The sequence below is a fragment of the Notolepis coatsorum genome (genome assembly GCF_963971535.1).
Source record: "Notolepis coatsorum genome assembly, chromosome: 11".
Taxonomy (NCBI): domain Eukaryota; kingdom Metazoa; phylum Chordata; class Actinopteri; order Aulopiformes; family Paralepididae; genus Notolepis; species Notolepis coatsorum.
Genome location: NC_140175.1, coordinates 44,839,735 through 44,866,417, shown reverse-complemented (window position 1 = coordinate 44,866,417; position 26,683 = coordinate 44,839,735). Strand labels below are relative to the sequence as shown.

General features: G+C 44.2%; 2 protein-coding genes across 2 annotated transcripts in view; both read right to left on the bottom strand.

Annotated features, from left to right (window-relative positions):
* rabgap1 (RAB GTPase activating protein 1) overlaps positions 1–26,683 on the bottom strand; it is a 461,466-nt gene that overhangs the window by 200,188 nt on the left and 234,595 nt on the right. The window lies entirely within an intron of this gene.
* LOC311236438 (putative G-protein coupled receptor 21) lies at positions 17,492–18,684 on the bottom strand (the record flags this gene model as incomplete). The annotated part of the gene is given in 2 exon segments (XM_084324115.1): positions 17,492–18,372; positions 18,375–18,684. Coding segments are annotated over 2 exon segments (1,191 nt in total).

The window sequence follows — 26,683 nt, the reverse complement described above, 5'->3', positions numbered from 1 at the left end:
GGATGTTAAACAGGGACATACATGTTATCCCTGTGGCCTACACCAGTTAAAAAATATTAATGAACATGAACAACTCTCTTCCAAATCCCAAAACTAAAAGTGACAGTGCCATAACTGTGATTAAAGTCCGAAGCTGAATCCATAGAAGATGAATTGTGAAATATGGTAATAGGGCACTGAGAGCACATCCAGGGGAATACTCTTGAGTATACAAGTACATATTCTGTTTCACAACTGAGAATCATTTTGGTATAAAAACTCTAACAAACATTCATTGTCTATGGAACAGCTCCAGATTTGACACCTAACACAAGTTGAGTCTTACTTCTCTGGTTTCTGGCTTTGGGATGGCTTAGGTCATAAACACAAATACTGATTGATCGTTCCTGGGGCCATGGAGATAACATTGTGATTCTTAATGTGGGTGCTGTTTCCCTTTAAAGAGTCTCCAAGAGCACACAACAGCAGGGATTATTATTTTATTTTCACAACTGTCCTGGAACGGTCCCAAATTACATTTTGAATTGCTCCAAACTGAAGAACCATTCCAAATCCGAGACTGGGATGTGGTTGTACTTCAGCTGTTATTTTATTCCCATCCCACACCACCCCTAGAACTGTTTTGCTCGGTCCCAGGCATTTTTCTTATAATGTTTTCCCCCTTAGCATCTTCAGGACGACAGCCTGCCTGTCATTTCAGGCCCTGCAGTAATGCTCATAAACAAGGAAAAGACACTATTGGACCACATCCAGAAAGCAGGTCAGATGGTGAAACTAAAAACGGTAGATTGAATACTTCCCGTTTTCATTTTGGCGTAAAAGCAACACTTTCAAGGCTTGACTAGGAGAGTGTGACAGATAGGGAAAGCCTGACCTTTAAGCTGACAATGAAATAGATGAGATCATGAGAGTCTGGGAAGTGATTGGTCTGTCCTGAAAGGCAGCCCTCTTAAACAGCAACACTTGGCTTTGAGCCCTGGAGAAATAACCTGAGCCTCATCTGCACCTTCTTTTTTTCTAATGTTTACTTTTATTCATGCATTTATTGTCCTGTAATTTATGTTTTTTTATTACATGTATTGTCTTTCTATATCTGCCTATACCTGTACTCCCCTCCACTGTGCTGCTATGATACCTGGATTTCCCCAAAGGGATAAAAAAAAGACATATCTTCTTCAACAGGATCTTGTTGCTTAAATTATTATATATATTTTTTTTTAAATCTGTTACACTAAAATTGCCCTTTAAATTACCCTAAACAAAAGTTGCCCTTAAAGTACTGTTATTATTGTTAGCTTCCCTCATTCAAACCCCTCGTTAGCTTGAAGCTAAAAGTGCCAATACAAATGTTCACCAGAGAAAACAACCTTAGACAAGATTCAGGGAGGAGGCTGTAGCACTCAACACTTTGATGAACATTGTTACTCAGCTGATAGAGTTGTGCCCTTCCTGATGACTTGTCGTACAGAACTTGTAAGTCGCTTTGGATCAAAGCATCAGCTAAATGACTAAATGTTAATGTAAATGAGGCGGGCAGGAGGTGGAGCTGGAGCAGAGCTATATGAGAAACGACAAACTATGGCAGCAATGTTAAACTGTTTACTGAGTAGTTGAAGGACAAACAGTTTTACCACAAGGCTATTAAAGGGGAACTATTTTACTATTTCTTTCACTATTTGGGCACTTTTACACAATTCCTGTGAGTCTATGGAACACCTCTGTAATATATATATATATTTTTTTATTCATTGTTTTGTATTTCTAATCAAGTCCTCAAAAACAGCATTTTTCTACCTCAAGATCTCGAGCTGTTTTGAGCCTGGGCTCCTAAACCACTGCGCAGCGTCGTGTTCGCCTGAACATTAACATGCAGCGGTGTCTTTATGACATCACATATAGGCACATTTTCAAATGACTCAGTTCAGTGAGGGTGAATATTGTGAGAGGAGAATTGGAAGAATGCGCCAATATGAGAATTTTGAGACATAGATCATATTAATATAAGTTCACATAGCTAGGAAACAATGCTAAACACTCAAAAAGGCCATTTATAAGATAGTTCCCCTTTAATAAACAAATAAATGAATACATATTGAATATACAATTATAATTAAATAGAATAAACTTAAATTAAATTAGTTTGTTTATTAATATATCATGTAAACACAAAAATCAATCTGACTGTGAAAGTGGCTGTCAAATTTTGGAATCCGCAAAAAGCTGTGGCTGGCGAAAAGACTCCCGTGCTCATGTCAACATAAACATAAATAAATGATGGAAAATCAGTAACAGTTTCAAATGTTACCATGCTACAGTAGCTAAAAAAAACATATTGTATACAAGCTTTAACCTCTTAACACATTCCCGGCCAACCACGGACATGTCCGTGTTTCGGATCCAACGGTTGAGGGCCAACCACGGACATGTCCGTGGCAAGGTTGTTTTGACTTTTATTCCATTGTAATATCCCACTCAATGTCACAGAGCGGCACTGCAGATTTACCCTACTCTTGGAATTAGGAAAAGTGCATTACCGGCCAGATCCTCGTAGGGGCGCTGTCTTGATAATGCAGTGTTCCCTGTGGCAGAACGGATGAAGTTTTTTTTCATCATGCAGTGAATTTTCCTGCTAACCTGAAGCTATGCCTGTAGCATGTAGCTTGGAATACCTTTTACGACGCCGAATTCAGTATGCAGTAAAGGAATATATCATCAGCCAATGGCCATATGGATCTACCAGATGGCGATCGATAACTGGGAAATCCTTTTTGCAGTCCAACCGGTCACAGGTAAGAGCTATTTGACGTCAATTACAGCTTGATCGGGCCTTGCTTTGATAGCCATCCACCCGGTCAGCGAATTAGGCTACTGAGGCTAATGCCGTTATTGGTAATCAATCATCAGAAACGACGTCCCCCGCCCCCCCTTTCATGCAGTCATGGTGGACCATGATACAGATCAAATGCATTTAGATTTTTATCTCTAGCTGGTCTATGGCCGAAACACCATTCGATTTAACGTTATTAGCTTAGCGCCCTGTATCTCGCCTTCCAGGAAATACCTCAGAACATTTTGCTATATAGTTCATATTCACAACGCTATAAAATGGGAACGTATTGATGAAAAAATTATTTGTATAAGGCATATTGAAGGGACGGTTTATAGTGTCAATTGACAATGAGAATGGACAGATAGCAATACTATAAAGTATAGATTTAGCTCTATAAACAGCCTCACGCACAATGAAAGTTTGTTTTGATTTGCTGGCCGTATAGAGTGGGATTAGACGGATCCAAATGGCCCCGAATGTGTTAAGACCTAGCCATATTTTCAGAAAATGTGTCTAAAAGTACATACCCAAGTAAATGGAAAATTGCTCCACTTCTACAAGGTTAATTTGCATGTTCTTGGTATCTAGGGACATCTATGGACCCCAGGGATTGTGCAGTGTCAGAAATATTGTGTCTGTTACTATGCTTGAGTAAATTGTAATGAACCAAAGGAGCATATCAATTATTCATATTATTTGTTTTTCCCCCCATCTTTGACGGTGAATAACACCATGCTAACATTGACCAAAAGTGAAAAATTCAGCACGTTCCTGAGATCAAGTCTACTAAATATCTAAGCAAATGAAGAAAGGGCAGATGATTTACAGGTTTTTTTTGTAGATAGTTACAGTACTGAATTTTGCTATCCGGACACATGCAATTTGAAATATGATTATAGAATATAGAATATCAGGTCTATAAATGACCTTATTATGGCCAAGTCATACATCTATGGATCGGCCCAAATCTCCTCTTTCCAATGACAAGAGTTAAATCTGGATTTAGTACCACCAGGTGCCCGTTACAGGGCAGCAAAGACTGTGACATTTCTTTTTTTAAAGATATTTGTTATGGCATTTTCTGCTTTTATTGTGGATAGGACAGTTTGGACATTGGGAGAGAGAGAGAGATGGGGAGGACATGCAGCACATGCCCTGGGAGAGAGAGAGAGGTGGGAAAGACATGCAGCACATGCCCTGGGAGAAAGAGAGATGGGGAAGACATGCAGCACATGCCCTGGGAGAGAGAGAGATGGGGAGGACATGCAGCACATGCCCTGGGAGAGAGAGAGGTGGGAAAGACATGCAGCACATGCCCTGGGAGAGAGAGAGATGGGGAAGACATGCAGCACATGCCCTGGGAGAGAGAGAGATGGGGAAGACATGCAGCACATGCCCTGGGAGAGAGAGAGAGATGGGGAGGACATGCAGCACATGCCCTGGGAGAGAGAGAGAGATGGGGAAGACATGCAGCACATGCCCTGGGAGAGAGAGAGATGGGGAAGACATGCAGCACATGCCCTGGGAGAGAGAGAGAGATGGGGAAGACATGCAGCACATGCCCTGGGAGAGAGAGAGAGATGGGGAAGACATGCAGCACATGCCCTGGGAGAGAGAGAGAGATGGGGAAGACATGCAGCACATGCTCTGGGAGAGAGAGATAGATGGGGAAGACATGCAGCACATGCCCTGGGAGAGAGAGATAGATGGGGAAGACATGCAGCACATGCCCTGGGAGAGAGAGAGATGGGGAAGACATGCAGCACATGCCCTGGGAGAGAGAGATGGGGAAGACATGCAGCACATGCCCTGGGCCGGATTCTAACCCAGGACGCTGCTGTTACGCTGAGCGTATATATTGGTACGCCACCGGGGGGCGCCCTGCCGTAAATGAAATCTACTGTAAGTACAGTTACTTTTGTATGATAAGATATTCCTTTATAAGATAAGAGTCCATAGCTCCGCCATTTTTCACCAGATTGCGATGTGTTTTTTCCTAGACATTCACAGAAAGGTAAAGAAACAATATATGTTGTATTTTATGGCAATAACATTAAGGTTTGTTTGACCCGTGAGATATACAGTAAATACGATTTGCACGTCAATATTATTTTTTCACAGGGCGCCCAAGTGGCGAACCACGTAATGTGCTGCGTCGCGGCACGGCCGACCCGGGTTCGATTCCCGGACCCGGCATTCTTTGCCGAATGTCTTCCCCCTGCTCTGTCTCCCATTATTCCTCTCTCTCTACCGGACTGCCTAGTAGTAAAAACCAATAAAAATCTACCAAAAACATAATTGTTTTTTCTTTTACTGTTTCACGTCAAGCGGCTGTGGCTTTATCTGTGGTTGGTGTGCGCTGGGTAGTGTAGTTTTATGAAGTTTCGACGTCCATCGAAAGCCCTGGGTCTCCTCTTTCTTAGGAGTACAACGATTTCATGATGTGTCATTTCCTCATGTCTAAATCATCTGGTTTCTGATATTTTGCTAATTATTAACACCTATTATCATTGCTAAACAAACAGTGCTGAAAATATACACTTTGACTGCTGTTTTGATAGGATTAGGGTCTTTTACTCTTGGCTACATTTGAAAAAGAAACACAACATCACTTTAATACTGATGTGATACTTAGAGTTGTTCCGATACCGATACTGGTATCGGAAAAGCCGCCGATACTGGCTAAAATGCTGGTATCGGTATCGGCGAGTACCCTCTAATGCTGCGCTCCGATACCATATGACGTAATTTATCAACAACACTGTGGTCTGTTGAGTAAGCATTATAAAACAAACGTGTGCTTAATCGATTAAAGTGTCAATGCCATTTGTCATTTTAACAGCAGATACTTTCTTAAATGTCATCGTCCCGACAGAGCGGTGTTGACGGCGAGCTCATGGGTTCGCTTGGTGGCTGGTGTTATTAGCATTGAACGGCTAACCGAAAGCTAGCTTTAACATTACCTTGGCTAAAGTTGGGGCTATTCATATAATCCAGCAATAATGGCTGCAGACCTGCAAGCAAAGTACAGCAAGTTGGCAAAGGAGTATTCCAAGTTAAATCACAATGTCACCAGTAACGTTACAGTCTTCTATGGTCTTCCCATATACCGGTAGCTCATGCTAGCTAACGGTAACGTTGTCATTGCACAATTGTACGTCGCGTACACAATTAATGACATGTTGCGGACAGCCATATCGGCGACAATGTTTAGCTTTTAGTGCCAAATGATAAGAGTCTGAGGCGGAGTCTCAAAAGAGAATGTTGAATATTTATTGTGCAAAAATCAAAACAGATCCGACTGCTACTGAACGGAGCCTTGTAGACAGACTGAGTAGGGTATATCTGCAGAGCCAGTGGGTAGCGAGTGCAGCAACGTATAATGTCCGTGTGGATCATTGGAGTAGGGTATATCTGCAGTGCTGAAGCCCCATACTCATTGATTAATGATACTAATACAAATCTATACAATCACCTGTTGTTGAATAAATACCATTACTTTCTAGTTATGACTAAAAAACAGTATATATAAAACAGTATTTGTTAAAAAAAAAAAAAATTATATTTATAAAAAATTTATATAATATCGTTTTTTTTTTTTTTATGTATGCACTGGTATCGGATAAGTATCGGTATCGGCCGATACCCAAAGCTTAGGTATCGGAATCGGATCGGAAAGGAAAAAATGGTATCGGAACATCTCTAGTGATACTTAATAGTATTGATCTATTTGTGACGTGAAATAAATCTCGGCCCGGTACCCGGTAAGAGGTTAAGAGCCTTCCCTATCCCTATTTCAGTGCATTTGTCTCCATTTGAACAGCGTATTTATCAAGACCAACCCACGGGATCATGTTTTGATTTGATTCGATGTGATTTCTCTATATGCTGGTCGTTTTAAAAACATGAAATTAAGTATTATATATCCAGAAGTGATCTATATCTCACGCTATCCACACTAATACGACGCTTGGTCTGTATCAACTACATGGACAGCACCGGTCGCTCTTCAAAACCCAACACATAACCCTAGCCAGACGCCCAGGCTCCAGGCATATTAGATGTATACACGACTAAGAATAACCTCTGAATCAAAGACGTCTTCATCTGTGCTTTCTAGGATTTGTCACGCGTCATGCAGCTGGTATGTGTGTATTAGGAGACGTTGCACAGTGGTGTTGAGTGTGTAGTTGTTGGCCTTCACTTTGTGATACTGAAGATAATGGGATATATACTGTAGGCTATGAACCACGGTTGGGATCAGTTCACTTTCAGTTCAGAAAGCGTTTCTCTTTAAAAGGTGCTATGTCGATTTGTGAGAGTCAGAGAAGTGAATAATATCCAAGGTATATTTTCATAACTGAGTAAACAAACTGTCCTCAGGGGAACACTGGATCCCTGGAACAACGTTTGAAGCTAGAAAGTCACCTGGAAAGTTACTATTTCACTGCTGTCGTTTACAAATGCAGGGACCGCAATCTCTTAACATATTCAAGGCTTACGTTTGGTCCAGTGCCTCACAATTATTTTGTTTTAATTTATGACAACATAAGATAAAATAATTCAGTAAATGTCCTTTGCAGGCTCTGCAAACAAATCCCCCTCCTCCGAAACTGCATAGTGCACCTTTACATTTTCAAATATTTAAAACCTTTGGCATGAGGAGTTGTGTCATACTCCTTAAACAATTGAGAATGAATGCTCAATCATTAGCAAATGAATTGATACATACATTACATTCTGCACTGAATTAATTGGAAGTGAATTGATCGCAACTCTGATGGAGTGACTTGAAATCTGCTTTTGATCTCTTTCTCTCTATAATATATGTACATATATAAACCAACAGCATAGTAATAGCACACTTGTTGAATACTATAATTCATAATGAGTATGTTGCATATTGATATCAGTTTTACCTTATGGACCGATATAATTGACAGTAGACTATTGTGCTTCCTCTACATTTTATTTTAAACTCTCACTCTTTCTATCCCTTGCCAGCACGCACACGCACGAACACACACACACACGCACGAACACACACACACACACACACACACACACACACACACACACACACACACACACACACACACACACACACACACACACACACACACACACACACACACACACACACACACACACACACACACACACACACACACACACACACACACACACACACACACACACACACACTATCTGATTGGTCCATGCCTCCCTGCAAATACAAAGCAACAGGCGGGCAGGAAGTTTGGATCCATTGAGATAACATCACATTTATTTTCTCAGTGCAGATACACCAGGATAATATAAATACAACATGAACTGTACAAGATGCACAATGGCTCCTTGTAAAACACCACTTCATCATAAAGTTAGTATGAAGGTACCTCGCCTATGGAGCATCATTATTTAGTGTCTTATGCTCTTATTATGTGTTGCTGGTCACCTAGGTTCAGTTTCAATGACAGTGTTATCATGGTGCTGTTGTGTGAAGGCCCCAATAACTTCCAGTGTTTTATTCTATTTTATTTTACTTTTAAAAGTTTAAATTCTTGCATGGTCACATGCCGGGTACGTTTCTTGACCATAAGGGCCGTGAAAAACGTCTTCAAAACCCATTAGATCAGAAACCAAGGCTGTTTGTCTTAATTCCTGTAAGGTTTACTTTTGAGGAGATCCAAGGTTTTCATCACACAGCATCATTAAATAACACGTTCCAAACACAAACAGTCTGGGAGACCACCACAAAGAGCCGTCTTTGATATCTGAACAGCCCTGCACCGTGTTTTAACATGATATCTGAACAGCCCTGCTCCACGTTTTAACATGATATCTGAACAGCCCTGCGCCACGTTTTAACATGATATCTGAACAGCCCTGCGCCACGTTTTAACATGATATCTGAACAGCCCTGCGCCACGTTTTAACATGATATCTGAACAGCCCTGCACCACGTTTTAACATGATATCTGAACAGCACCATGTTTTAACATGATATAAGAACAGCACCATGTTTTAACATGATATCTGAACAGCACCGTGTTTTAACATGATATCTGAACAGCACTGTGTTTTAACATGATATCTGAACAGCACCGTGTTTTAACATGATATCTGAACAGCACCGTGTTTTAACATGATATCTGAACAGCCCTGCACCGTGTTTTAACATGATATCTGAACAGCACTGTGTTTTAACATGATATCTGAACAGCACCGTGTTTTAACATGATATCTGAACAGCACCGTGTTTTAACATGATATCTGAACAGCACCGTGTTTTAACATGATATCTGAACAGCACCGTGTTTTAACATGATATCTGAACAGCACAGTGTTTTAACATGATATCTGAACAGCACGTGTTTTAACATGATATCTGAACAGCACCGTGTTTTAACATGATAGTAACTTCACATTTTCAATCTCAACATTGGCAACATTCCAACGCGCTCCGCTTGTCTAACGTTTGATGTTCAATGGCGAAAGCGAACGCAGGGTCACATTTCTGCCTGCTTTGGGACATTTCCAGGCCAAAACAAAGAATGTTAAAGTGATGATTTTCAACTGGATGTGATGTGGATCTGTGTAGAACAGTGAGGTCATGTGTCAGTTATTAGTTAGGACGGGACGCAGCTATTTACAGCTTTAGGAAAACACACAGGAGAAAGGACTGGATGGATGACTGATTAGAGAAAAACACTGCCTCTGTGTGTGTGTGTGTGTGTGTGTTTGTGCATGTGTGTGTGTCTGTGTGTCTGTGTGTATGTATGTATGTATGTATGTATGTATGTATGTATGTATGTATGTATGTATGTATGTATGTATGTATGTATGTATGTATGTATGTATGTATGTATGTGTGTATGTGTATGTGTGTGTGTGTGTGCGTGAGTGCGTATGTGTTTGTGTGTGTACATATACAACGTGCCCTGTCTGATGCAGTTCATCAAGGTGTCTGTCTGTACAGTATTGTTGTTGACTTGAATGTGTCTGTTCTGTGTATAATAACTGTATACAATTTGTCCCTAACAGGTCCTCTCCCCTCTGTCCCAGGCCAGTGACTTTCTCTAGGGACACACATTCACGAAATTACTTTTCTCGTCAGATCATTCTCCAAGCAATTGTACAGACTAATTTCACTAAATATACTTGACTCTACTGGCCTGCAGTGTTTAAGGTCCTACTGTGCTAATATATAGCACATGCTTAATTTATTTTTATTAATTAATGTATCCTACTGAGAAGAATGTAATAAATTATCTCAGATTGAAAGTAGGGATGAGTATGTTCAATAATTTCTCTCAGATCAGGCTCCTTCATTTGTTTTCTTGTGCTGCTTGTGAGGAGTGTGTCCTGGTGTTGTGAGGAGTGTGTCCTGGTGTTGTGAGGAGTGTGTCCTGGTGTTGTGAGGAGTGTGTCCTGGTGTTGTGAGGAGTGTGTCCTGGTGTTGTGAGGAGTGTGTCCTGGTGTTGTGAGGAGTGTGTCCTGGTGTTAATTGTTTTTTCTACCAACGTGTGCAACAGTCTTTGAACATGAAAATAATAAATAAACAAATAAAAGATCATTATTCCACTGTCTCGGTACGGACCTTGCACACACGTTCCCCCGCAGGGTAAGAATGTCACTTTCTCTCCGTGTGGCTGCTTACTTTTATCCATCCAGACACGGACACGCCCGTATTTTTCCATATTTGTAGGGTGATTTCATCAGCGTCCCTTAATAATCAGCCTTTAACATTGATGTCAGAAACATGACGCTCTAATGAAATATATTGCATAAACATGGACTTGTTTTTCAGTTTCTTTCTCTTTTTATTTTGTACCCCTGTTAAGTGTCCTATCCTGCTCCCAACCAGGCCAGGGGCAGCCCGTCTCTCTCTCCCATGCTGTCCTAGCGTGGAAGTGCCCCTCCGGGAGGACAGGCCGTCAGGGGGGGGGGTGTGCGTCAGTCCCTATAGGCCGCCACAGCTACGTGTTTTCCCACAGGAAAGGCAGAGGAAGGCTGCCCTCTGTGTGTGTGTGTGTGTGTGTGTGTGTGTGTGTGTGTGTGTGTGTGTGTGTGTGTGTGTGTGTGTGTGTGTGTGTGTGTGTGTGTGCGCGTGCGTGTGTCTGTGTTGTGGTATCAAAATGTCCCAAAGCCCCTTGCGTAATCGGCGAAAGAGACCCTTTGCCCCAATTCTAACCCGTTTCAGAGGAACCGTACCACTACCTCCGGAGGGAAGGAATGTCTTATTGAATAAACATGTTCTAGTGGTCAACTGAGAAAGACAACAATGTTTTAAAACACCAACACCTTCATAGGAAAAACAGTCAAAGACATACAGTATACATGTGTTCGCGGATACAGCTCTCGTATGGCCAGTAAATGTGTTCGTTCAGCTCATAACACTGAGCAAATCACCATAGAAAAGGACAGAAATGGTGCAAATATAACCTTTGTGGCTGGTTCCACAATCAGACATTCAGTAGACCTTCCCATTTCTGTAGCACTGAACAGTATTTTGTTTGAAAATTGTTGTGAGTGTATATATATATATATTTACATATATATATTATACACACACACCGTTGTAAATCCTTGTAGAAAGGAGGCAACATAGGAGAGGTTGTAATATTTGGCACTGTTGTACAGGTGACAGATGGTAGACACCTGATGTAGAGTGGGAGCCGTGGTGGAAGCCCCCCATCCCTCCTGCATTAGTGCTGCTCTGCATGTTGGAACACAGACCTGCTAGCACAGTTAACTCTGCATTCAAGTTGGAAAGTTAAACGTCATAATTTAAACCAGATGAGAATGTAAATGTCTTTCACACTGTGGGTCACTGTGATGTTTAGTTTTTAAATTATGTCAGCTTGTTGCTTTCACAGTGGCTTCTCTGCAAAAAGCTGTTGGTAGCAGTTTTTTGTGTCAAAACTTTGACCAATTATTGCTACGGTCATTGCAATTTGAGTAGGAATGTTTGAGGAGACCTCATTTTCATGGACCCGATCCAGAGTTGGGAATCTCTGTGGTAGATTGACAGTCAATTGGGTGCCAGCAGCCAGATCATTCCTTGCGCCTTTTAATACAAAATTAAAATGTATCTTGGGGAGCAGCAACAGTTCAGCACTAGTGCAGCAAGCACACAATATCAAGTGGGGCTTCAACTATGGCAATGTCTGAAAATTCATCAGATATGACCTCAATGGCCTTTATTCTGGTCATCACACACGCACACGCACACACACACGCACACACACACACACACACACACACACACACACACACACACACACACACACACACACACACACACACACACACACACACACACACACACATTAAATGCTGACACACGCATGTTCTTACACACGCCTGTAGGCTTAACAGTCTGGGAGTCATGTGAATAGAATAAAGCAAAGTGAAAGTTGATGACTCTAGTATGATGCACAAGAGAACACCAAGAACAGCCAGAGAACAGCCATGGCCAGGCACACACACACGCGCGCACGCACACGCACACACACACACAATCGACCCTCACAATTCCACACAGTCTATGGGAGACCCATACAGAAAGCCCTAGTGATATGTGTTCACTCCATCTTCAGTACAAAAAAACATTTACAAAACACAACAACACTCTGAATGTACACATCTGACCTCCTCAAAAAGTATAGTAGGTGTGAAACATCTGCATATTATTGAAATATATTTACACTTTTTCCTTTCAAATTATACCAGATACCCTCTAGAAAAAGAGTCTGCATTACTCCTGTGTGTGTGTGTGTGTGTGTGTGTGTGTGTGTGTGTGTGTGTGTGTGTGTGTAGATCTGATTACAGCAGTCTCTGTGGAGTAGTAGATTCATTTCCATACATCAAGCCCTCGCGGTATAGGAAATAGGAAAGCAACCATCTTATCCAAACAAATTAATTTTCAGTCTGTGTGTACATTGAGGCAATAATAAATTGGTCTGCAATGAGAAACAAGTCTCCACATAGGTGTGCCTGGTATCTCTGAACCAGCACAGTGTAAACATACGTCAACCTGGTATTAGAGAGATACACTGGTACATATTCTAGTACTGGACCGGACCGATACCAGGCTAACATACAGCACTGGTACTGGAGGAACTAATCTGATGCCAGTGCCAGGTGTCAGAGGTCAAGGCAAATGCCTATTTGAACCAATCTCTCTAATGAAGATATGTCAATAATTCCTTGTCCTATGACCATAAACAAATCATTACTCTACAAATGTTCAGTAAGAGTTATGAAGACAGGTCAATGACACAGGTCAATTCACCACATGATCTACCTGCCCACTCTTCTGTCAAATACACAACAAAGATGGGGGCATTGTTTTCAAAGCACATTCTTTGGTTGACTAGGTCAATAAAGCTAGAGAATCTGATCCTTAACTCAATGGAGGCCAAGCCCGAGATAAGTCGGGTTAACTCGCCGACGCTTGAGCGCCAAACCCGAGAAAAGTCAGGTTTTCATCGTTATTTCTTTTATTCGATATTTCCATTCATTATCCATCCAGGGACACTGGTGTTATCATTGGGAATGGGTCTGAGATCGCAAAAGTCCAATACCGCCGCCTGGTGGGTTGCGGCCAGTATTGCTAAAACTGTATTCGGGTGTGCGTCGATCATATAGGTCCGGGCGGACTATTCCTAGTTGGGCATGGCGAGCGGTTATAACGCATGGATTTATACTAATCAAACACTCCCGATTCATGTTCTTTGGTGGATTATGTTATGGACACGATCGACATCAATACTTGGAATGGCGATCAGATAATTGGAATATTCTTTTTGGGGTACATCCTAGTCAAGGTAAGGGCTATATGGTATCAATCTTGCGTTGATCCAATAATTCCTTCATTGCGATCGGACCGTATGTGTGTAATGTACAGTGTAACGTATTCCGTTGGTGACAATCAAAGCATAAAAAAACCATAATACAGATAATATAGAGTTGATTTCGAAATAGTAGCGTATACAGGCACGTTTTTTTGTGAAATGCACGTATTGCTGCATAGCGTAGTTTTCTGGGATTAGACAGGATTACTCTAAAACTATACTCATATTCACCACGGTATAAAATGTATGGATGACATTTTTTTTTATTTTTCACAAATTGAACGATAGATACTCGATGTCAAATGGGCAATAGTATTATATCCATAGCTATGATATATAATATAGTTTTAGCCCTGCAAACACTGCCACGTATTCCTATACTTTAAAGCGGTGGCCTTTTAACCAACACAGTACACAGCGCCCTCTGGCGCTGATTGAGTTAAAGGGGACAGTCACCCATTTGAATAATTCACATATGTTATTCCTGTGCCCCAGGACAGTTCAGTCAGTATTTGTGAACACGCAGCCCTTTCTCCTACAGCTAGAAACCAAAGGGAGAACCCTCAAATGTGTGATGTCACATGGATGTAAAAACTAGGGCTTCTCTACAGACAATGAACCGGGCCCTGACTTTGTGAGGCCATAAAATGTTTGTGTGAGCTCTTGCACCCAAATGAGGTTAAATTCTCATTCAGACCCATAAGTATAAACCTAATTGAATTTGTGTGTGATATTTTATGGCCTCATAAAGTCAAGAGCCCCATTCATTGTGTATGAAGCAGTGCCCCAGAGTTTACATCCCAGCAACCGCTTAGAAGGTTCTCACTCTCTGACTTCTAGCTTTAGGAGAGAGGGGTGCATGTTCACAAATACTGACTGAACTGTCCTGGGACACAGGAGGAACATGGATGTCCTTCCCCTGGAAGAGGAGTGCCAGTGATCAGAAACAGCTTGTCTCAATACCAGTTATTCATTGTAACAAGGTCTGTTCCCTAGATAAACACACACACACTCACAGGCTGGGATGAAACGCTTGGATTTTTTTTCTTCACTTTTTCTCCTTCTTTTTCTGTTTTTTTCTCCCATCCCAATTTAGTCGTGCCAATTCCCCCCTCCCCTGTCTTGATCGTTGCTCGCATGTGCCCCCCACTGGTCGGTCGTAGGGAGGCTTGAAGAATCTATCGCATGTCCCCTCCGATACATGCAGAGTCAGCCAGCCACTTCTTTTCACCTGCCAGCGCGGACTCTCATTGGTGAGGTGTAACGTGTGGGAGGCTCACACTACCCTCGACATCTCCTGTCCTTGCTGTGCAGACGCCCTGACCGACCCGTAGGAGTCGCTGTTTACAACGACCAGACTACCACCCATCGACTTCCCTCCCGCTGACTCTGCCAATTGAGTCAGTATGACGGCCGGCCCAAGCCGGAGGCAACGCTGACAGCCGGATTCGATACCGGTGTCTCACGCGTTGGTGACGAGCGCTTAGACCGCTGCGCCACCCAGCCGCCTGAAACGCTTGGATTTAAAGTGAAGAAGGACTGAGTAAACTGCATGTGGGGACCAGGCCATACACCTGTGAAGGCTAGAACACACACAGACACACACACACACACACACACACACACACACACACACACACACACAGACGCACACAAAGGTGAGACGGTCATCCTTTTTCATGGCGCCAAGCAGGGGTTAGTGAGAAGGCATGAAGAATGAACTATTTGTCTATTCTGTATTCATGTGTTCCTCCTGTGTGTGTGTGTGTGTGTGTGTGTGTGTGTGTGTGTGTGTGTGTGTGTGTGTGTGTGTGTGTGTGTGTGTGTGTGTGTGTGTCCGACTGCAGGCACAGTTATGCAATCACAGAGCAGCATTAGTCTTGTAACAAGATAATTGGAAGAGTATGTAAATGTATGTGTGTGTGTATGTGTGTGTGTGTGTGTGTGTGTGTGTGTGTGTGTGTGTGTGTGTGTGTGTGTGTGCGCGTGCGTGCGTGCGTGTAATGTGGCATTTTCCAAAATCAGACACGTTCTTTTTTCTGCATTTTTTTCCCTCTCAGCAAATCTCATCAGAGTTGAGAACCAAAGGTTAAATGTCATTCATTAGGACCATCTGTGATTGGCTAACTGATAGCTGTGGTCAGAGGCATGTGTGAGCAATGCACTACAGATGTAATGTTAAAAAGTCATGATAATAATTAGCCTTGGATACAGAATCATTCATATGAGCAGCTGGAATGGCATGCTGTTGATGTAGTGTGATGGAGATATAAACCTGCTGATGATACTATGGCCCTTCCTCAGTTTAACAGTCATATAAACCTGCTGATGATACTATGGCCCGTCCTCAGTTTAACAGTCATATAAACCTGCTGATGATACTATGGCCCGTCCTCAGTTTAACAGTCATACACCAAAGACAGAAAAGAGAGCATCTCAACGCACACGACAAAGACCAGGACTGATGACTCAACCAGATAATTCAGTAAATAAGTCAAATTTTTTCTTTTTTTTTAACAATCCTATCAATGAATCAATATGAATCAATAAATAATATCTAATTCCAAAGTCCATAAACACATAAGGGGTCTTACTGCATACAAGTGATATTATGTTAAGACTGAATTACACAGAATAGTTTAGTGCTCAGATTTTACCTTCACAACAAAGCTGCGACCCCATGGTTTCAATAAGTTACTTGTAAGAACGCCGTGGCCCACTTTTGGTCCCTGGCCCACCATTTGAGAAACGCTGGGTAGAGACCGTTTGGAATGTATCCCAACACAAGGCCCCTGTATTACAGACCTACGGTGTTCATTACTTCTAGGTGGTTGTTGTTTGGTTGACGAGGCCGATCAATCAAATCAAGTCAAAAGTGCAGGTCCAGCTATAAGCATATGGCTGAAGGGCTAAAGGTTGCTGGTCACTGTACCTTTGGACACAGACACATAGAAAACACACACACACACACAAACACATCGTGCACACACACACGCACACACACCCACACCCACACCCACACACAAACTCGTGCACACACACACATACAGTTGCATCACTTTGTTTGAGTAGTTCATCAAAACAGCCAAGGGGTAAAGGGTACAGAAGAACATTTTGACAAGTTGTTATTGTGACAAGTTCACCTCAGGAAATGAATAATAAAAAGCAGCAGTCGAGTGGTTGTCTCTTTTTTCTTTTTTAAATAACACATTGGGATTTGCATTCATTCACTTGTGTTTTTTTTGTTTGTTTGTTTTTTTGCATTCAACACATCATTTGAGTCTGCGACGACTGAAAGGTCACATTGTTCCCCGTACTTCACATACTGCTCTCCAGAACAGACACTTTCTCCGAAAATAACGTGTTTTCTTACTTTTTTTTGTTGCAAAAATAAGTTAAACGAGTTCACCTCCTGTGACAGAAAGCTGTGATACGGCCAACATCCCGTCCACAACACAACCTCTCGCCCTCCGTTCCTCCTCCTCTCCTGACTCCTCTTTTCCATTCTCCATCGATAGTTCCACAGCCCTGGGGACTGTATGTTCCCCTTCGGGTCTCTCACCCTCTCTCCATCTCTCTCTCCCTCTCTCTCTCTCTCTGAAAGCCAGCTGTGCCCTGTGCAGGGAGGGCGCCTCTGCAACCTACTGAAACTGGATAGAAACAGCAGCGTCAGATCCATCCCTCCCTCCCTCCTTCCATCCATCCATTTTGCACAGGTCTGGTTATCTCACCAAGGGAGACGCAGCGGCACTAAAGGCCTTCGTAAAAAGGTAGAAACAAAACGTTCCTCTCAGCGTCGCTAGACGTGACACGTCATCCCTGTGATCATCTCGTTGTGCCCGTATCCGTACGCGGGTCCTCCGTAGCCGTGTCCACCGGGCGCAAAGAAGGTCTTCTTGGCGGCGCCGCCACCGCCACGCGGCAGGCAGAAGGAGCACAGCCGCTTGAGGCCCTTCCGGAAGGCGGAGTTGGAGAGGCTGTAGGTGAGGCAGTTGCAGAAGCTGTTGCTGATGGCCAGCCAGGTGGTGAGGAAGGAGGCGGTGGGGTGGCGGTAGATCCCCGCGCTCTCCAACAGGAAGTAGAGGATGTAGGGCAGCCAGAGGATGTAGAACACGCTGGTGATGCGGAAGAGCACCATGGCGTAGCGTTTGTCCGGGCAGGACGCCGCTGGGGCAGGCTGGGGCTGCTGGTGGTGGTGCGGCTGACCCCGCTCGGCCCCTCTGTCCTCTTTGACGGCCGCTCTCCCGGGCCCCTGCGGCTGCTGCGGTCCGTAGCGCGCGTGTCGCTCCCTGATCTCCCTGGTGTGCTGCCGGCAGATCTTGAAGATGTTGGCGTAGGTGAAGCAGACGGTGAGCGTGGCGGGGGCGTAGAGCAGCGCCACGATGAAGGACGTGAACGCCGGCCGCGTGCTCCACTCCACCGCGCACCAGCGCACCACGTCGCCGTGGTAACCCGGCTTCCCCCAGCCCAGGAAGGAGGGCAGGAAGACCAGCGCCGAGTAGAGCCATATGAGGGCGATGCAGCAGCGGACGCGGCACGGCGTCACCGAGGAGGCGTAGGTCAGGGGTCGCGTGATGGCCACGTAGCGGTCCACGCTCACGCAGGCCAGCGACACCATGGAGACGGCCTTCAACACGGAGACCATGTAACCAAACACCTGGCAGGTGAGCTGGGGGTCGAGGACTGGAAGCGGTTGAGGAGGGACAGGGAGGGGATGAGGCAGCTCACCCCCACCAGCAGGTCGGCGTAGGCCATGGTCTGGATGAAGGTGCTGGTGGTGTGCTGGCTGAGCAGCGGGGCGCAGTGGAAGACACAGATCACAACCAGGTTACCGGAGATGATGAGGACGGTGAGGAGGAGGATGACGGAGACCTCCAGCAGGCAGGTGTTAAAGAGGTGGGAGTAGCCGACTTCGAGCAGGCAGAAGGGAGAGGAAGGGGGGTCCAAGCCGGCAGAGCTCTGGTTCAGTGGATCCAGAGTGGTGTTCATCATCTTGGGTGGGGGGGGGGGGGGGGGTGGGTGGATGTCCGAGGGGCCCCTGAAGGATAAGGAGGGGACCCAGGGACCGGTTGTTTTTGTAGGCTGGCTTGTCAGTTAAGGTGCTGGCGGGCTGGTTTTAGCCCAAACAAAGTTCTTCATGCTGGGGCTCGACGGTGAGATCGGTGCCCTCTGCCATTTCAGAAGGCTGGCGGGATGGAGAGGAGACAGGACAGTGAGGGAAGCCCCAAGGGAGTCCTCCGTCCCCAGTGTTTTCACAGACACACACTCGCCCCTCCACACAGCTGCACACAAATGACCGTATACAGCAATACCAGCACCGCTCGTCCTCTTCCCATGAAAGCCAAACGAGAAAAGCCTATCCGACGTCAGTCCAGAGCACAAAAACAGGTAGTAAAACACATGGGACTGTCTCTGCTTAAAGGAATTCCAGTCCAGCCTGTTCTTGAGATGTCTCCGTCCTTAGCTCCCTCTATAAAGGCAGAGATGGGTCCGACATCTGCTGCGGCTGCAATAAAACCCAGACCGGGAGCGCTCTCTCTCTCTCTCTCTCTCTCTCAGGTCTGCCTGGGGTCCAAACACGGCTGTGATCCACAGTACGGGAACTTCAGGGAAACACTGATGATATCCCCTCTTCCTTTGTAGTCCTGCTGTTTCTCCTGTCGGTCTTTCTTTCTTTCCTTCGTTCTGTCCTTCTCCCTCTCTCTCTCTTCATGTATCCTTCCCTCTGTTCCTAGTGTCCTTCTCTTTTCCTCCTCCCCTCGCTGGGTCCCTCCACAGGCTAGACTGTGCAGAGGAGGATGAAGGCAGAGTGGGACTGCTGTTCCGGACACACACAGAAAACACACACACACACATACATACACAGTCCCCGGCTACTTACACATACAGTACATACACTCACAAACACACACATGCACACACACACACACAGAGCTTAGCCAGTGTGTTTTCTCAGGAGAGGTAGCAACAATGTCTGGGCTGAAAATGTGGGAGGCAGGCATACCGATGCAGGGAGACACCCCCACCCCTCGTTCTCTCTCTCTCTCTTCTCTCTCTCTCTCTCTCTCTCTCTCTCTCTCTCTCTCTCTCTCTCTCTCTCTCTCTCTGTCTCTCTCTCTCTCTCTGTATCTCACTCACTCCCTCTGCCTCTCTGTCCACATGCCTCTCTCACTCACTCTCTGTCTCTCTCTCTCTCTCTCTCTCTGCAGAAACACTGGCAGAGAGGCTCCTCCCTCTCTCTGTGGCTCCAGCCAATGAGCATCTAGTAGGGCACAAGTCCGCCTCCTTCCCCTCATATGCACACACCACCTTCCTCCCAAACGCACACACAAATTAGCTGGATGTTAGGTTATACCAGCTTCTACACAAGGTTGATATCAAATGCATACAAAATTACACACACACACGCTCACACACACGCACGCACACGCTCACACGCACGCACGCACGCACACACACACACACACTCTCACCTTGGAAAATTTGACGTGTGCTGTTGGTGGGCCGACAGCAGGTCACAATCCACCTGTTGTGACTACGCCCCTAATCCAAACTGTGGATGAGCAGTTGATGTTTTTATCTTAGTGAGAATACAGCAGCTCCACCATGACGTCTTAGTGAGAATACAGCAGCTCCACCATGACGTCTTAGTGAGAATACAGCAGCTCCACCATGACGTCTTAATGAGAATACAGCAGCTCCACCATGACGTCTTAGTGAGAATACAGCAGCTCCACCATGACGTCTTAGTGAGAATACAGCAGCTCCACCATGACGTCTTAGTGAGAATACAGCAGCTCCACCATGACGTCTTAGTGAGAATACAGCAGCTCCACCATGACGTCTTAACACTTTGGTTGCCTTGGGTTAAATCATGATATACCATAGGTTGCCGGCTCTATTTGTCTATGGAGAAAGTCCCCTTCTTTGCAGGGCTATAACTTTTTAAATTCTATTGCTACATTGCCATTATTAGGGCCCATTCAAAGTCCTATATGTATTGTTCATTGTGTAGCAACGTTAAACTTTTTCATTCACATATTCATAGTAAAGTATGGTCTAATGTATAAGTATGTTTTCATCTCTTTCTGCAGCTTTCTCCAGAACGTGATATATAGCCCCAAATGCATTATATTGATGATGAAATACAGTTTGATGGCAATCAGCGCGATATAAAAAATTCCAACTAGACGTACTTCTAGAAGTTACTACACGTCATCTGATGTTGACCGGATGGGCGAGGGGGCGTTTATAATTCCGTGGGCAGCGTTATACAATCATCTAATGTGGGTCAAATGTTGATAATAGCAGTTAGTATTGAAGACGGTAACGTTACACGCTGAAACTCACCCCAGTCTCCGCGTGCCGTTGGGCGATCATCGTAGAGTAGAAATCTTATCATTATGGGATATATTTTTACCCGGTCCATCTCCAGCTTGTATAATGGTATATACGTCCAAATCATGTTGTTTATCGAGTTATTGCCAATCGATCACTGTGTAGCGTGACGAGCCAGAGTCCCATGACCTATAGCGAGCGCCCGGAAGTACTACGGACGTCTAGCACAACCTCTATGGCACATCCTGTTTGGCGATTGCGCCGATCGGCCACCAGATGGCGCTCCTGAACCGCCAGAGAGCTCAGTGGGTCCTGCTGGTGGATCTCAGGCCAGCGGAGGGGACATATGAATCAGATCGCAGATTTTTGAAATATTGATATAAGGACGCTGTACAGCGTCCTCCGGCAACTTGAGCATGGCCCGCAATGACGTCAAAAGACGTTTCATGGCAGTCAAAGTGTTAATGAGAATACAGCAGCTCCACCATGACGTCTTAGTGAGAATACAGCAGCTCCACCATGACGTCTTAGTGAGAATACAGCAGCTCCACCATGACGTCTTAATGAGAATACAGCAGCTCCACCATGACGTCTTAGTGAGAATACAGCAGCTCCACCATGACGTCTTAGTGAGAATACAGCAGCTCCACCATGACGTCTTGGTGAGAATACAGCAGCTCCACCATGACGTCTTAGTGAGAATACAGCAGCTCCACCATGACGTCTTAGTGAGAATACAGCAGCTCCACCATGACGTCTTAGTGAGAATACAGCAGCTCCACTGTGACGTCTTAGTGAGAATACAGCAGCTCCACCATGACGTCTTAATGAGAATAGCGCCACCATGACGTCTTAATGAGAATAGCGCCACCATGACGTCTTAATGAGAATAGCGCCACCATGACGTCTTAATGAGAATAGCGCCACCATGACGTCTTAATGAGAATAGCGCCACCATGACGTCTTAATCAAGTCAAGTCAAGAGTTTTATACAGTGAAATGCGGGGGGTCTTGCCCGCAACGATTGTGCAATAATACAATAATAATTAATGAGAATAGCGCCACCATGACATTAGACAACTTCCTTGCTATATGGTAAGGCAAACATAATTTGTCAAGTGTGGTGGAAATTAGAGTTGTTCCGATACCGATACCAGTATCGGAAATGCCGCAGATACTGCCTAAAATGCTGGTATCGGTATCGGCGAGTACGCCAAAAGTCTAGCCTCCGATACCATATGACTTAATTTATCAACAACACTGCGGTCTACTGAGTGAGCATTATAAAACAAACATGTTTTTAATTGACCGTGAATTAAAGTGTCAATGCTGTTTGTCATTTTAACAGCAGATACTTTCTTCGTCCCGAGAGAGGGGTGTTGACGGGGAGCTCTGATGTGTTCGTTGCTGGTGTTATTTAGCATTAGCTGAAGCGCTAACCGAAAGCTAGTTTTAGCTTTAACGTTACCTTGGCTAAAGTTGGGGCTATTCATAATCCAGCAATAATGGCTGCAGACCTGCAAGCAAAGTACAGCAAGTTGGCACAGGAGTATTCCAAGGTAAATCACTTTTTCATCAGTAACGTTACATTGTTTGTTTGTTAGCTAACGCTAACCTAGTTCACGCTAATGTGGCTAACTGATCGACCTCTCGCACACAATTAATGACATGTTGCGGAAGGCCATATCGGTGACAATGTTTAGCTTTTAGTGCCAAATGATAAGAGTCTGAGGCGGAGTCTCAAAAGAGAATGTTGAATATTTATTGTGCATTAAAAATCACAACAGCGCCTCTGCTACAAACTGAAGTTACAGGAGCCTTCTGGAGTGCAACAACGTATAACGTCCGTGCGGAATCAATGTCCCAACAACCATTCCGTGGGTGAACTCATTGACATAGTTGTCAATTAATGATACTAATACTAATCTATACAATCACCTGTTGTTGAATAAATACCATTACTTTATAGTTATTACTAAAAAACAGTATATATAAAACAGTAGATAAAAAAAAAAAAAAAATTAGAATTTTATATAATATATATATATATATATATATATATATATATATATATATATATATATATATATATATATATATATATATATATATATATATATATTTTTTTTTAATGTGTGCACTGGTATCGGATCAGTATCGGTATCGGCCGATACCCAAAGCTTAGGTATCGGAATCGGATCGGGAAGGAAAAAATGGTATCGGAACATCTCTAGTGGAAATCAGATCTGGAGATAAACTAATGCGAATATTGAATGTTTGGTCTGATGGTGGCGCTAGAGGAAAGGTCATGGGGTCACCAACATCAATAGAATTCTCCCTTTAGAGGCCATGAACGTGCTACAAATGTGAAGATCTGCGTTCACACCAAGGATCTGCCACCCTGGCGTTCAGGGTAAATCCATAATATCTCAGAGACGCCCAGTCGTTCAGGGAAATACTTAGCAGGATGTTTAATTATGCCAGATTCTAGACTAGATTTATATCAAATGCATACAGAAGCAAGCGAGCACACACACACACACACACACAGACAAACATCTGAATGTTGTAAATGTGTTTCGTTGTTGCTCATTGTGGTTTAAAATGTGCGCTATGTTAAATGTGCTGGTAAACTGCATTTCCTTCAGGACAATCAAATGTTTTGTACTGTATCTCTCACACACACACACACACACACACACACACACACACAGACAGACGACAGACAGACAGACAGACAGACAGACAGACAGACAGACAGACAGACAGACAGACAGACAGACAGAACAGAAGACACAGACAATAAGAACATGTAATATCACACAGACAATAATAAAGTGTCACATACCGTACACACAGTCACACACCAGAGTACATTAACAATAATTATAAAAACACTGTAAAATAATATGTTATTCAAATACATGGAAACATGCGCCCAACCCCCCCCCCCCCCCCCCCCCCCCCCACCCACACACACACACAGTACTACCCGCCCACCCCCACACAGCCATCAGAGGATGCAGGCCATGTGTACCATGAGGTCTCAGCGCGAGGAGATCAGATAAATAATATTAATAATTGTGGTGAATTCTCTGGAGAGTGGCCAGGTCACAGTGTGTACTGTTCTAAATACTCTTTGTACTATTCTAAAAATGCTCTTCTCAGCAACCGCTAACCCTCACTCCCGTCCCACTGATAAGGGTTAGAGTTAGCACCGGGCAGAACGGATACTGTAAATGGCCAGGAGGTCGACAGTTCCAATCCCATGGGACGGGCTGGGAAAGTCTGGGCAAGGGAGCTGATCTGAGTAACGGCAGGGTTTGGTGGGGAGGCAGCCCCCCATGCATTCTAGAGGACATCCACTAACCTTGGACGACCTAAAGGAAGGTGGGCAGTGGGTTGTTTTTTAGGAGAGACACAGGAGAGAAGGTTCTCTATTGAGACGGTAGGAAGGCTGAGAGGGAGAGAGAGTAGGGGAGAACAGGAGAGAAGGTTCTGTATTGAGACAGTAGGAAGGCTGAGAGGGAGAGAGAGTAGGGGAGACACAGGAGAGAAGGTTCTGTATTGAGACAGTAGGAAGGCTGAGAGGGAGAGAGAGTAGGGGAGACACAGGAGAGAAGGTTATTTATTGAGACAGTAGGAAGGCTGAGAGGGAGAGAGAGTAGGGGAGACACAGGGGAGAAGGTTCTTTATTGAGACGGTAGGAAGGCTGAGAGGGAGAGAGAGTAGGGGAGACACAGGGGAGAAGGTTCTTTATTGAGATGGTAGGAAGGCTGAGAGGGAGAGAGAGTAGGAGAGAAGGTTCTGTATTGAGTAGGGATGCACGGTAATTATCGGGCCGATATCAGCAATTATGACGTCATCCCGATAAACCCGATAACGTTATTAATAGCTCCGATAATATAATATATTTTTTGGTAAAAAAAAATGGCGTGTGGGTGAATTGGAATGAAGTGCGTTTGTTTTGACTGTAGGCTCATCCCGTTTTGCCAGTACTGTGGTACGACTGACAGCGTGTGGTTTAGGAACAGGGCGTTTTACACAAATCCAGCGCTCCCTTTCTTGGCTGTGACGTAGCCACGTAAGTTTCTGAATCAGCGCGGACGTTAAAACAAAGATGGCCACGTCGGTACTCGGAATTTCAGAGGAAAAAGTTTGCTTGCTATTTGTAATAAATGCAATGCAGAAGTTCCACAAGGAGGGAAAAGGGCAACAACTTGTAATACATCGAGCCTGACGGGTCACCTGCGGCATCACCACCGCTACGACGGTGTGTTATTGTGTTAACTTAGAAGCCTACGACGACGCGAGGAGCTAAGCAAAGCTAGCCCCTTCCATGGCTGTGATGCAACCCTCGGTTGAACGCAGTCACTTATTGCTCTGTAGTAGCCAGGTTAATTTGCACCACCAAGGACTGCTTAAAAGCTAGCGGCTTGAGCCCTTGGGTCATTTCTGTCAAACTTCTTTAATTTAGCAAACGACTCGTCAATAGCTGGCTTTGGATTCACAGCAGCTTCTAGCTTCTAGCTTCTAGCTTCTAGCGTCGTAGGCTTTTAACGCCATCATAGCGGTGGTGATGCCGCAGGTGACTTGTTGTGGTGGTGATGTGTCCACTCAAAGCCTTTTTTTCAAGGCTCCGCTTTGAAAAAAGAAGAACAAAAAGCTTTGAGCGTCTTAGGTTGGATGTATTACAAGTTGTTGACGGATTGTGAATTTTCATTTGGAAAAATAAATATGGTCACTTTATCAGTCAAAACTGTTGTCTTGGCTTTTGTTTCCGTTGTCTGGTTAGGTCACATTTAAGTTGGTGTTAAGTTATTGTCCTGGGAAGTCTTTTTATGTATTATTATTGTATTGTGATATGTTTTGTTTCATGTTGAAAAAAGAAATTTGATAAAAAGAAAATATATATACATTAAATTTTTTTTTATATAATACAATAAATATCGGTTATCGATATCGGTTATCGGCTTGAGGAGCATAAAGTTATCGGTATCGGTGTCAAAAAATCTATATCGTGCATCCCTAGTATTGAGACAGTAGGCAGGCTGAGAGGGAGACAGAGTAGGAGAGACACAGGAGAGAAGGTTCTTTATTGAGATGGTAGGACGGCTGAGAGGAGAGACACAGGAGAGAAGGTTATTTATTGAGATGGTAGGACGGCTGAGAGGAGAGACACAGGAGAGAAGGTTCTTTATTGAGACGGTAGGAAGGCTGAGAGGGAGACAGAGTAGGGGAGACACAGGAGAGAAGGTTCTTTATTGAGACGGTAGGAAGGCTGAGAGGGAGACACAGGAGAGAAGGTTCTTTAGTGAGACGGTAGGAAGGCTGAGAGGTATGATATAATGGTTTCTCCCCGAACAACTCCAATCGGGGTGCCTGTGAGCAAGGCGCTAACCCTCAGTGCTCAGTCATCAACAGTAGAAGGCTGTGGTTGTACTGAGAGGCTACCAAGTGTGAATTTGTGTATCTGTGTGCATGTGGCGCAGGGGGTGGCAGAAAAATAATGTGCCTGCCTGGACTGACTTTGCTAGATACAGAAAGGTTAAACATTATACAATTTGTCTTATAGTTTAGCCTTTTATTATCAGGGAAAGGCACTGCTGTCATGGTCATGAACTATTAGTCTCTCCGACCTCAATGAACTGTG